This window comes from Athene cunicularia (assembly GCF_003259725.1).
Source record: "Athene cunicularia isolate RWA chromosome 3 unlocalized genomic scaffold, athCun1 chr3_part1, whole genome shotgun sequence".
In the NCBI taxonomy this organism is placed as follows: domain Eukaryota; kingdom Metazoa; phylum Chordata; class Aves; order Strigiformes; family Strigidae; genus Athene; species Athene cunicularia.
Genome location: NW_020799097.1, coordinates 1,241,865 through 1,255,024, shown reverse-complemented (window position 1 = coordinate 1,255,024; position 13,160 = coordinate 1,241,865). Strand labels below are relative to the sequence as shown.

General features: G+C 54.0%; 1 protein-coding gene across 1 annotated transcript; it reads right to left on the bottom strand.

Annotated features, from left to right (window-relative positions):
• Positions 1-328: 328 nt before the first annotated feature.
• Positions 329-11,997, bottom strand: DRC1 (dynein regulatory complex subunit 1; the record flags this gene model as incomplete). Its single annotated transcript, XM_026846359.1, has 11 exons — positions 329-574; positions 1,089-1,261; positions 1,625-1,854; positions 1,980-2,114; positions 2,435-2,574; positions 6,507-6,629; positions 7,368-7,454; positions 8,170-8,307; positions 8,893-9,076; positions 11,260-11,372; positions 11,881-11,997. Coding segments are annotated over 11 exons (1,686 nt in total), but the record flags the coding sequence as incomplete, so codon positions are not given.
• Positions 11,998-13,160: the final 1,163 nt, after the last annotated feature.

The following is a 13,160-nucleotide window of genomic DNA, read 5'->3' as shown; positions in this document are numbered from 1 at the left end:
TGTCCTTTTTGTAGTGAGGGGCCCAAAACTGAACACAGGAATCGAGGGGCGGCCTCACCAGTGCCGAGTACAGGGGTCAGATCCCTTCCCTGTCCCTGCTGGCCACGCCAGGGCTGACATCAGCCAGGATGCCGTTGCCCTCCTTGGCCCCCTGGGTGCACTCTGGCTCATTCTCACCCCCCCAGTCCCTCTCTGACCGGCAGCTCTCCAGCCACTCCTCCCCAGGCCTGTAGCGCTGCTGGGGGTTGTTGTGGCCCAAGGGCACAACCTGGCATTTAATTTAATTAAATTAATCCTCCAGTTAAGAGAAGCATCTGGCCACAGTGTTTCACACCCTCTCGCAGTGCTCCTCACCCCTTGCTGCCCCAGAGTCCCCCCAGCAGCCCAGCTGGACCCCCCCGGGGTGGCAGATGTGGGACAGAGAGCTTTCTCCAGTGACCACCAGCCTTCCCTGCAGCCCCCGATGGGCCAATCCACATCTCACCCCAAAGATGGAGTCGAGCTTCATGAGGACACGCTCCTGCCTCCCCAGTGAGTCCAGGGGCCTCAGCAGCTTGCTCTCGATGAGGAAACCCTTGGGACACAAGCAGAGAAGAGGGTGCAGAGAAATAATGCCTCCCTCCCCACCCAGAAGCCAGCCCATGCCATCCTGGGATGGTAGGTTGAGCGGGGAGGGTGGGCAGAGGCTGGCAGGGCCGGGAGGCTCTGGAACAGCCACCCAGCAGCCAGGGAAGATACCAGCACGGTGATGCCAAAAGGATCTCACAATCTGAAGCTCTTGCTGACCATCCCCAGAGATGGGGAACAGCCTGGAGCATCAGATGCAGCAGGTTTGCCTGTGCTTATTGTGGCCTGGGGAGCTGAGGATTCAGGCAACGAGGCTGCCAATACTTTTTAGTAGCATTGTATACGTGCCACGCATAGTGGAAAGACCTGGAGATCCTCTCCCCCTGGCCCCTGGGGCAGCTCTCTGACAACAGGCTGCTTGGCATAGCAAGGCAGTGCCAGGCTGAAGCCTTCACCCCACGATGTGGAGCTCGGAAGAGATCCACCACAAGCTGGAGCAACCAGGGGACATGGTCACACACCGACTCGTCGCTCACAAGCTCCAGGATCCTCTTAGCAGTCTTCTTGGAGATATTTCGCAGAGGCGTGACTCTATCCTCAACCTTTGCTGTGTTTTCTTTTCTTCCTTCTCCACTGCCTTGTTCTTCCTTCTTCTTTTCTCTCCCTTCCTCCTCCTGTTCCCCAGAGCTGCTCTCTGAAACATGGAGAAAGAAAGGTGAGCAAAAGCCTTTACGCTTTGTGCTCCCCAGTCACATCACTGCAGGAGTCATCAGGCAAATCACAGTTTTCTCTGTGACCTGGAAAGCACCCCAAAAATCTTGGGACACGAGCTGGCTTATGCTAGCTTGCCTGGAACTGGGAGCACTGGGCAAAGTACAGTGTAAAAATCCCCAAGCTGGCTTGGCATGAGCTAACTCCGGGCTGGGGACAACCCCTGCCTGGGCTCACGATGTCACCTCTGTGAGATCCCACCTTGCAATGGCAAGTAGGCACTGTCACCAAGGAAGATGAGGGTCTCCCAGTGCCACAGGGGTGACAAGAACACCGTGCATCCCACCTGTCAGGACCGCCGCAGCCAGCTTGGTCGCCATCCTCTTGGCATCATAACACCCGAGGGGGCCGACGTTGTTCAGGAACCAGTAACGAGGCTCTTCCCAGGGCAGCCCCAGCTGCTGGGTGTGAATGAGGTGATCTGCATCGAGGGCTTTCCTCATCAGGCCTTTGGCTTCCTCCTCGTTCATAAGCCAGACCTCTGTGAACTTCTCAGCGTCAGTGACAGCAAAGTGCCTGCGCAGAAGGGAGACGGCCCATGGGAGGAGGCTCCGTGCCCCAAAACAAGGAGACAGCCCCCCCTGCACCTCACTTAGGTGCTCCGAGGCCTCGGCGTGGGTGGATGCCCACGCACACCCCACCTCATCCTCCTCTGCACCTCCTTGCACTGCCACGTGATGCGCTCGCAGTCGTCTGCCAGGCTCTGGTTCTCCTCTCTGAACTGCTTCTCTTGGTTGGCCAGTTTTGTTTGCAGGTTATTGAGCAAGCTGTGGAGCCTGGGGAGGGACAGCAGAGCTGGGCATCCCCGGAGAGGCACCTTGGAGCTTGTGTGAAGGCTCTGGGACTTGGGGCTGCTTATCTACTCATGACTACTCAGTGCCCGACTGACCCTGCCTGATGCAGCTAGCACAGGGTGGCCACAGCCAGCCTACCCAAAGTGCTCTGGGGATGGTCCTGCCCTGGGCTAACACTTGCCCCTGCCCGGGCTAGGACAGAGCTCATTGGCTTGTGCTAGGTGATGGGCTCCACAAAAAAACAGCATCTAGGAGGTGCTGGGAGGTAGGGCAGAGCCCATCTTCTGGGGTGGTTATTTTACCGGTTGAGCTTCCTCTTCTGCTGATATCTGATGATGGTGTTCTCCTCGTCCCGCTTCTTAAGCACCTGAAGGTTGTACTCCAGCTTCTCCTGGGTCAGCTGATAGACGGCTTTCATCTGCTGGAGCTGCCTCTCCAGGTTCTGGCAGTTCAAAAAACACAAAATCAAGCTGTGCCATGAGCAAAGGCCACACTGAAGCCTGGATCCTACTGATCCTGCATCTCCAAACTCCATCTTCCCATCCACATTTTCCCAGCTAAGCCCTGGCCACGTGGCATCACTCACGGGTGAGTGATGGAGATGCTGGTGGTCCGTAAGTTCACGCTACAGGGCCAGGTCTGGGGAAGGGAGAAGGGACTGAATTTGTACACAACTTCCACTCAGTGGGGCACTAATTCAGGCCTCTCTCCTCCACCGAGCTGCTGATTCTCATGTCAGTTTTAGGAACTGCATGTGTCTGAGTTAACCAAGAGGCTCAGAAATTATTTGGCAAGCTGAAGGAAGGCACACAGGACTGACTGCACAGACTCTCTTAAGGAAACCAGAACAAAACAAGTAACTGAAGCATTTGTAAGTAACTGAAGCATTTGTTATGGCAGCATCGCTGAGGGGACAGGAGAGAGGCAGCCAGTTCTCCCCTTTGTCTCACAGTTCTCCCCTTTGTCTCACAGCTGCAATGGGGGAGAGACCTGCAGTGGAGATATTTCTTTCAGCTTCCCAGCACCCCGTTTGCTTGACAGCTGATGGGAAGGTGGAGTTGCTTCCCAGTCTCCTGGGGTTGCTGCTCTGGACTGGGAGGTATCACACCTACCCATGGTCAATGATTGCTGCTTGCTGTCAGCCCTGCAGCTCGTTTGGAAGCGAGCTCAGGGGGACACAGCAGCCTGGAAACTCCAGGAGCAGGCAGTGTGACTACCATGGTTTAATTCATTAGTGTAAGCATTTTCCACGTGCAAAAGGAGGCAGAAATCTGATACTGAAAAAATATTTTCACCCCGCTTTGCTGGGGAGGGCTATAAAAACTTCTTCCATGATAGGAAGTGATTGGAATTAAGCTGCATGGCTCCAAATTAAAGCATCAGCTACAGGCTCGCTTGTGAGACACCCAGCGGGGTCTCCACTGGGGGGGTCAAGCTTGTTCTCAGCACAGGGGGTCTCTGGGGTAAGGTAAAGGGTCCTGAGCTGCAGCCTAGAATCAGGGAAGACCCTGGTACGAGAGTCAGCTGGCTCAGAGCTCTCCTGGGGAGCCCTATGTACATCTGGGAGTGCACAAACACCTGGGAAAACACACAGCAGCAGTCCCACCTGCTAAGATCAAAGCCGGACTGAAAAAAAGATGGAGATAAATCCCAGCAGGGGCAAGGGACCTTCTCCTTACAGCAGACGGAGGAAAGCCATGGCCTAAACCCCGTATTTAAAAATGCTGACTCCCATCTAGTGAAACTGGGGAGTGCTCAATAACCCCCAAACCATCAACTTCATCTTTAGGTCTTGGCTAAGCTCCTGTTTCAGAGATACCTCATGAAGTTATCACAAATTAATGAGGAAAATAGGTGTTTCCAACTTCTCTTGTCTTATTCTCCCTGAACTGGGAGGGTGAAGTCTGTGTTAGACAGTTACACAACTGCAGGGCTAAAGGGAAGCAAGAGGACATCCACTTCATCCCTCTGCCCCACAGAGGGAAAAAACTTCACCAAATCAGCCCCAGCAGAAGTTGATTTAAGTTGTTCCTAAACCCCTGTGTCAAAGAGCAGCATACCAAGGGTGCAGTCACTCCAGCTAACCATCAAGCAAGTCCTTGCCACTTCTAGGCTTTCCTAGCTTGAAATTGCAACCCTAAATCTGAATGCAAATTTAAATCTTCCTTACCAAAACTCAACGCCATGATTTTTTCTTGCATCTACAGCAGACACAGAGAAGTCATTCTCCTCCTCCATCATACAGATATGTGCATATTTGTAGACTTATCCCCTCTCTACAGAAATCTCTTCCCTGGTCTAAGTAGCCCCAGCCCTTCAATCTTTTCTTAGGGGTCATTTGTTTGCTTGGTCTGTTCTAGACTCTCTCTCCTGTTCCCAAGCATGTTGCCAAACCTGGACAAGGACACGTAGGTCTAAAATAGAGAGAAATAATTACCTCCCCTGCCTTATATATAAACCCTCCCACAACTACAGCTAAAGGCAGCAGGTGTGTTTTTACAACAGCCCCACATTGCTGCCTGTGAACCTTGATTTCCAGCATGCTGTGCCTCCCTCCCCAGTGGGCTCAGAGGCATTTGTGAACGTCACACACTCCGTGTTATCAGTGTGGAGGTGAAGAAACTGCAGAGTCAGGATTGCCCTCCCTGGACATGCCCTTTCAGGCTGACAAGGGTCTTGCAACAGGAATATTTCACCTGAAGTTGTGCAAAACCTTCTAGACTTTAGCTCTAGTCTGTATTTCCCTAGAAGTACATCCCCTGGGACAAACAATGAGCTTTTCTAAAGTCCAAACATGTTTCCCATTTCTACTGTGCAGCCTAGGAAACAACACACAACAACTAGCTTGGAAGGTGTCAGTGGTAGCAGGGCTCTCTGCTGAGCAGAGGAGCCTGAATAATGCCGGGCAAAACCAAACCTGAGAGCCCAGGACCAACACTGGGGCTGCCATTCAGAGGACCAGCAGGATTGCAGTGCCACAGATCACAGAATCACAGGATGGTTTGGGTTGGAAGACACCTCAAAGATTGTCTAGTTCCACGCCCCTGCTATGGCAGGGACACCTCCCACTAGATCAGGTTGCTCAAGGCTCCATCCAACCTGGCTCTGAACATTTCCAGGGATGGAGCATCCACAACCTCCTTGGGTAACCTGTTCCAGTGCCTCACCACCCTCACAGTAAAAAACTTCTTCCTTCTGTTTAATCTAAACCTCCCCTCCCTCAACTTCCACTCATTACTCCTTGTCCTGTCATTACAGTCCCTTGTAAAAAGTCCCTCCCCAGCTTTCTTGTAGGCACCCTTCAGGTACTGGAAGGCCACCGTGAGGTCTCCCCGGAGCCTTCTCTTTTCCAGGCTGAACAAGCCCAACTCTCTCAGCCTGTCCTCACTGGAGAGGTGTTCCAGCCCTCTGATCATCTTGGTAGCCCTCTTCTGGACTCGTTCTGACAGTTCTATATCCTTCTTGTATTGGGGGCTCCAGAGCTGGACACAATATTCCAGGTGGGGTCTCAGGAGGGCAGAGTAGAGGGGCAGAATCACCTCCCTCAACCTATTGGCCACACTTCTTTTGATGCAGCCCAGAATCTGGTTGGCTTTTTGGGCTGCAAGAGGACACTGTTGGCTCATGTTGATTTTATCATCCACCAACATGCCCAAGTCCTTCTTCCCAGGACTATTCTCAATCCACTCATTACCCAGCCTGTATCTGTGCTTGGGAATGCCCCGGCCCAGGTGCACTGCTTGCAGAGAATGCAGTGGTCTAAAAGGGTTCTGTATCTCAGGGGAAGTCACAGCTGTGAGGTTTGGATCTGCAGTGAGAGCCCCTGGTGCTTGTTCAGCCAGCGGCATGCCAGGGCTGTGCCCCTCCACTGCATGCCCTGAGTAAGGGCAAACTTGGGGTAGTTCTGACACCAAATGGACTTCATGGGCATTTGAGAAATCATGGGTCTATGGTTAGAGATGTCAGAGCAAAAAGCCCACACTTCCTAGGACAAGGACCCTGACAAAGGGAAGAAATTAGGTCAATCTGGCATGATCTGCTGTCAGGACACTCCCACTATTTGATCTTCCTATCAATCATGATGCCAGAGGTAGCAAACCCCTTGACATTCCCAGGTGCTTCACACATCCTAGAGCTGCAATTCATGTGCCACAGGCCCCTGAGAGCCAAGGGCAGATGGACGCTGTGGTGTAGGACCCACAGAGAGGAGAGAACAGCTCCATCACCCTGTTAAACCAGGGCTGGAGTGTGCACACGGAAGAGCTGAGGTGAGCAGATACCAGCTGCAGCTTTTATATCATCTAGCTGCCTCACAGAGCCAGCTACACACAGAAAAGCCCGGGGAGACACGGTACACGTCAGCCTTTTCTGTACCTGCACATCGTTCTCCAGCTGGATCTTCATGCTGTGATACTCCTCCTCATCCTGCACCAGCAGCTGATTCAGTTGTTTCTCAAACTCTTCCACCTTCCTCATACGGGCACGCAGGTATTCCAGCTACGGGCAAAAGGAGAACGTCATCCATCAGTGGTGACAGCTTCCTCCTGCGACCACAGCTCCTTTGGCTAGCTCAAAGTGAGGCCATGCAGGGATAATTTCCCTGTGGAGCAGGCTGAAAAACTGCTCCTCTGCCCCCCACTCTCCTGAGGAAACAGCTGCCTTCATGCACATGTGTCTTTCAAGGCAGCCCAGTGCTGGAGAACAACTGGTCCTGGCAGACTTGGCCCCTTACTACAAGAAAGACCTAGAAGAGCTGGAGCATGTCCAAAGAAGCAGCTGGTGAAAGGTCTGGAGCACAAATCTTGTGAGGAGCAGCTGAGGGAACTGGGGGGGTTTAGTCTGGAGAAGAGGAGGCTGAGGGGAGACCTCCTGGCCCTCTCCAGCTCCATTCCAGGAGGGTGCAGAGAGGGGAGGTGAGTCTCTTAAGCCAAGGAACCAGTGCCAGGACAAGAGGGAATGGCCTCAAGTTGCACCAGGGGAGGTTTAGACTGGATAGTAGGAAAAATTTCTTCCCTGAAAGGGTTGTCGAGTGTTGGAACAGGCTGCCCAGGGCAGGGGTGGGGAGTCCCCATCCCTGGAGGGGTTGAGCAGACGTGTAGACATGGCGCTTAGGGACAGGGTTTAGTGGTGGCCTTAGCAGCGTGAGGTTAACGGTTGGACTCGATGATCTTAAAAGTCTTTTGTAACCTAAATGATTCTGTGATTCTAGGATTCTAAACCTCCTATGGACCTTACCTCCCGTGCGTTGTAGGCCTGGATGGCTTCCTCCCACTTTTTCCTGTTGTTATCCAGCAGCTGTTGCCGTTCAAGCTCAAAAGTTTTCTGTGAAGTAGACAGAGCCTTTCACCATCATGTTGGCCCCACTCGTTGCCAAGCTCAGCCTAGTCCAGGCCAGCAGCCTCCAGGAAGGGACTGGCTGCAGACTGGTGCTGCTGTCCGAGGAACACACACATCTCTCCTCTCCATGCCAGGACCCCACTGGCAGAGGCACTGTGACCCCACGGGGCCTGCTGCTGTCAGCCACCCAGAACTGGGAGGGATGCTCTGGGTGATGGGTAGCTCTGTGAGTTCACTGGGAATTGTTTGATGGGAGTTTGATGAGACAGACACCCTATTTCACCTCAAAAAGACATTAAATGGGGAGGAAATGCTCTCACTCAGCAACAAACGCAGGTTTGATCCATGAGGTGAGACTTTGTGCTCTGCAGGAGGTAAGGCTACAGTCCTTCCTGCCTTTTAAAAACATTAATGATCAGCCATTGAGCAGCAACAGCTTTCACACACCACCGAGTCACCCTGTGCTGAACCACAGTCATTCAGAGCATGGTATAAACCAGCCCCTCACCACTCAGCACCACTCAGTGCTCTTGCTTGGCCAGATTTCAGCCTCATTCACCAAGACATCAGCCCTGCTGCTCTGGACAGTAGCAAACCCAGCCCGTGCGATGAGCCTGAGGCCTTTTTGCCATAGATACGGAGAAGCAAGTGGCCACAGGTTTTCTCATTGGACTCTTCCTCCACCATATGAACTGGGTACCTCAATCTGTAGGAGTTTGTGACGGTAAGTTTTCAGCATGAGCCTGATCTGTTCCTCCATTCTCTCCAAAAGCAGGTGGATATCATCTGACTGCTTCTTAATGGCCTGCATGTATTGCTCATCCTTGTTTTTCAGCTCCTGGAGAAGAAAAGCAAATGCTGAAATCAGAGAGAATATTTGACCAGGAATCCTCAGGAGGCTAACTGAGAGGTTTAGACCCAGACACTGCCTTTTCCAAAAAGAGCAGAGCCAGAAAGTCAAGAGGTAGTTAGGAGGGAAGATGGGAGGACAGAGATCATCACTGCTAAGGGTCCAGGTGAGATGGAATGGGAGGTGACACGCCTGCAGACACACTGCTCCTTCTCTAGGGGCCAGGGAACCTGCTGTGGGAAGGCTTTCATCCATCTACAAAACCACTCCCCTTCTCTGCTCATTTGCCTTTTCCTTAGGGTGCAGGCTGGGACTTGCCAGTTTGTCTTACTGCTACTGGTGTCCCGTGTGTCTGTCCTTGCACACTGCCCTGGCACCCGATCTCCTCGTCCCTGCTGGGACGCTGGCACTGCATCTCCTGGCCTGGTTTTGTCCCAGACCACCTGAGACTAAAAAAATGCCTGCCACTTTCTGGTGGATTAAAGATCCAGACAGAGAGATGGCTATCGTTTTAAAACAAAGCTGGAAACCCACTCATCCTTCCTGGTTGTCCCTGCCTGATCCCCACGCTACCTGCTGCAGTTCACAGATGAGCTTGTTCTTCTCCTCCAGAAGCAGTGCACACTGCTGCTGCTGTTGGTTCAGCAGCTGCCACAGCTCCTGCGGGATCCTCATCTCTGTGGCCAAGGCCCACTTGGAAGTGATCTCCTCAAACTTGTATGTGCTCGACTTGGCTTCATTCTCCAGCTTCTCCACCCTGCAGGCAGTAAGGAGCACACAGGGCAGGGCAGCAAACACTTCAGACGTGGTTCTGCGGCCTATGCTGCAGGACGACTTTCCTGCGTAACTCAGTTTGAATCCAAAGTGGCATCAAGATACCAGCGGAGCAGCAGCTTACTGGCAAGTGGTTGTCAGAGCATCACACAAGGGCAGAGCTGGCATCCTGCAGGCCCTGCTCTTCAGAGAGGGATTTCCCCAGCTCTGCCCTTGCCATTGCTTTAACAACCACTTATCTGGAGGGGAAAAGATTAAAGAGCTCAGCTCAAGCAGCAGCTGCCTTTGCAAGGAGCACTAGTCCTTCTGCCAAGGGAGCTGTCACTGGGCAAGAGCTGGTAGACAAGCAGTGCCAAACAGCCTCCAGCTACGTCTAAACTTGGGACTCAAAACTGTGCAGAGACAGTTAAAAGCCAAACAGCACTGAACAGCCCACGGCTGTATTACAAAACTCCTTCTTCCAGAGGCACCATCCAACGTGCTCTGGGGATGGCCCCGGGGGCAGGCTGAACAGCGGCCACTACCTTTGCTACCCCCAAACCTGCTCTATGGGCAGTTCCTGGCACACAGCACCTGGTTCCTTCATGAAATTCCCACTGGAAAACCATCAGAGCAAGGGACACCGGTCTTGCTGCAGCCAGCCTCCCATAGACTGTTCCTGCAGTGCCCTCCAAAGGCAGCAGGAGCAAGGACTCTGTTTGCTAGCTGGTCTGAGTCCTGGGAACAGGGCTGAAGGAAGGAGCCGGTCCCTTGGAGACTCCTCTAGTGAAGCAGGACAGGTTTTCCCCCAGGGAGGCACACAGAGTGGATCAGAGAACAACCGAGGCTGGAACAGGTTTGGGAAATCGCTGGCTCCCGGTCACAGCAGGATTAACTGCAACATCAGAGCAGGTCACACAGGGCCTTCTCCAGGCGTGTGCTGAGTATCTCCAGGGAGGAAGGTCTCTACAACACCCTGACCTAGCACCTGACCACGCTCACTGCAAAAACCTGAAGATCTCATCTCTCAAATGAGCACGGGCAGGAGGAGATCAGAAAGCAGACAGTGTGTAGTGCTGCAGTGGCACCTGGGGAAGCTGCCGGCCTTGACCTGCAGAGCTCTGTGAAGATCCCACGGGGGCACCTGTAGGAGATGACTTGTAACCCCCCGAAACAAGGACTGAGAGAAGCAGCCCGAGGGTAAACTTGGTAAAGACAAGGGATGGGGGGGGCAGGGGCCCTTCCAGCCTTTCCAAGAAATGTCTCCAACACTCCCAAGTAACAAAACTACAGTCACGGGGTGGATACTGTGGAGTCTGGATAACGCCGGCTTTGTGCTCGAGGTCAGCACTTGCTCATCTCTTGTGTGACTCGTGTGGGAGAAAACTCGCCTGGACAGCACAGGATGCGGCTGGAGGAGGGAGCCCTGAGGAGACAGGACGGTTCTGCTCTGGGGCATCCTGTAAAGTTTCAAGGGGCCTCTGTCCCATGAGCAATCTTTGCTTCATTATCCACAAAATGTGTATTAAAGTTGACATCCCTGAATATGCTAATAAAGACTACCGAGATTGTGCTAATTACAGCACCCCACGAAGCGCCTTGCCCCTCCCCACACGTATGACACGTGATATGTAGATCAATCTGGGGGAAGGACCCAAGGAAAGCGTGTATAAATGGAGGGGGGGCAAGGATAATGGTGATGAGCAAGTGAAGAAGTGAAGTGAAGAAGGTGGATGCATCCCTGAACCCTCCTTGGCAGAACCAGCGCAGGAACCTGCACTGGTGATCTCTCTCTCTCTTCCCATCTCTCTCTCTTCTTCTCTTTTCCCCCTTGTTATCATGAAGGGACGCAAGGCGTATCATATCGCTTGCCATAACTTGTTCTATACTTAGTCAGTTATTGTGTATCCAGTCAACGCACTGTGGGAAATGAATAAATGTTTCTGTCTGCACTTTGAGACTTGTCTCACCAATCTCCACTCCATTGGGGATTTATCAATCTACATCACTTGTCTCCCTCTTCTGAGCAGGACGTGACGCAGGTGGGACCTGGAGGTGCCTAGATTTTCCTTCTGAACAGCACAGCCCTAACTGCTAAGTGTTTCTGGATGACCAGCATTAGGATGTCCTCAGAAAGCTGCACCAACATCCTTCCCAGCAGCGCAGACCCGCGGTGCAGTCTCTTACCTCTGCAGCTTCAGCTCTGCCTCCTCTGCCCTCCTCTGCATTTCCCTCAAGTCAGCAGCCACCCGGATATTTGTCACCATCTGCGTGCCATCAAAGAGCAGCTTGGCCAGCCTCTGTGAAGGAAGTGGCACACATTTCACAGCCAAAGACCTGCGTTCTGGAGGGAGGGATGCTGCAGGAACCCTGCCTGCCCAGGGTCTGGCTCCTATCCCCATGCTGAGGTGCCTGTGCGGAGCCCGAAGTTCTGTCTTCCTGCTACGGCAGGATCGATGAGCACCCGCGGGCCTCCCGCTCCTGGAAAGCCCCGCAGGCCATCAGCGCCAAGAGGAACATGCTCAGAGCACCCCCGTCTCTCACTTCTCCCGTGTGTGCAGATGCGGTTAGGCACGGCGGGGTTTTGGTTTGGATGCTTGGCGTCAGTCCTACGCCCTTACAATCCACGGGAAATCCTATCCCTAGGATCCAGCCCCAAAATCCCTCCCCACCCAGTCCTGAGGAGTTCCTGTCCCTGCTGCTTCTCACATAAATGCTGCTGTGTGAACTAAGCACTGTACAAAGCTAAAAGAAGGGTAAAGCCAAATATCAGGGACCCAAGAGGATCTTCCCGTCCTACTGCCACACCTGCCTGCACTCCTCAATGTGCTTGTGGCTCTTCCTCTGCTCTTCCTCCTCAGGCACTTTTGGCTCCATATCTTCTCCAAGGGCCTCCCTGGGGCAGAAGAGGGAATAAGACTGAACATTTTACACCACATCATGCTCAGGGATGCCCTTGAATCCGGGATCCCAACCCAGACTGCATGGTTCAGCGCAGCACACTCTGCTCTCTCTTCCCCTCAGCAGGCTTAGTCCCAGGCCAGCAGGTCCCTGCAGATGCAGAAAGGAGGCAGGAAAGGTGGGGACAGCCGCCCCGAGGGAAAACAGCGTCCAGGCTTCTTTTTCTAGAACTGGGACTGCAGCCCAAGGCTAGTTACTGCTTCAGCACAAGGCTGGGGAGGCTCAGCCTCTGTTTGCTTTCCCGGTGAGGATGGGGCAGGCATGGGGCAGAGGCTGTCAGGGGGCAGCCCTTAGGTGGCTGTGGCGGACCCCGGCTTGGCCATTAAGACAGCCAGCTTCTGTCCGGAGCCATTTCAGCATTGGCCCAATATCCCCCAGGCTGGAGGGGCCTCTAAGGCTTGGGAGAGGACCCCACTTCAGTCCTGCTTTGGGGAAAGGTGTGTGCCATGGCTGGTGAGCCCCAGGCTTGGGAACATCAGCCTGCTCCAGGATGCCACTAGTCTGATGCAGATTTTGTCCAGGGAGGCAGCGGGTCCATGGCAGGGGAACCTCTTGGGGAAGGGGGTATTGCTGCCTCAGTGCTGTGCTTTGGACAGGGCGGGGATGTCCTTGCCTTTGAGAGGAGCAGACATTGGGAGGTCCCCGAACTCGTAATATCTGGCAGAGAATGGGGAGTGTCTCTGGTTTAGGATTCAGGGCAGTCCCAAGGGCAGTTTGGGGAGAGATCCCGGGTCCCGTGAAGGCTGGCAAGGCCACATTGGGTCGCTGCCCCCTGCCAGTTTTTGGTCGGGGTCCTGTCCCCAGTGCCGTTGTGGGACAGGGGATATTCTGACACCGGGAGTCGGTCTCTGAGCCTGCGCTGGCCCTGGCTGGGGTCAGGCCTGGCTGCCAGCTCGGGGCGCAGGATGTGGAGCTGGCCCTGGCCTGGCGGTGGGGGCATCAATCCCGGCACCGTTCTGGGGAGGGGAGATCATCTGGGACCGGAACCGGGCTGTGGGGAGAAGGTGAGGGACTTCGTGCCGGCCCGGGGCAGGGAGGGGCCTGCACCTGGCTCCGATCCGGGCGGGGGGGGCGGCTGGGGGTCAGGCCCACGCAGCCGGGGCACCGGGGACGAGCCCCGCTTCTCA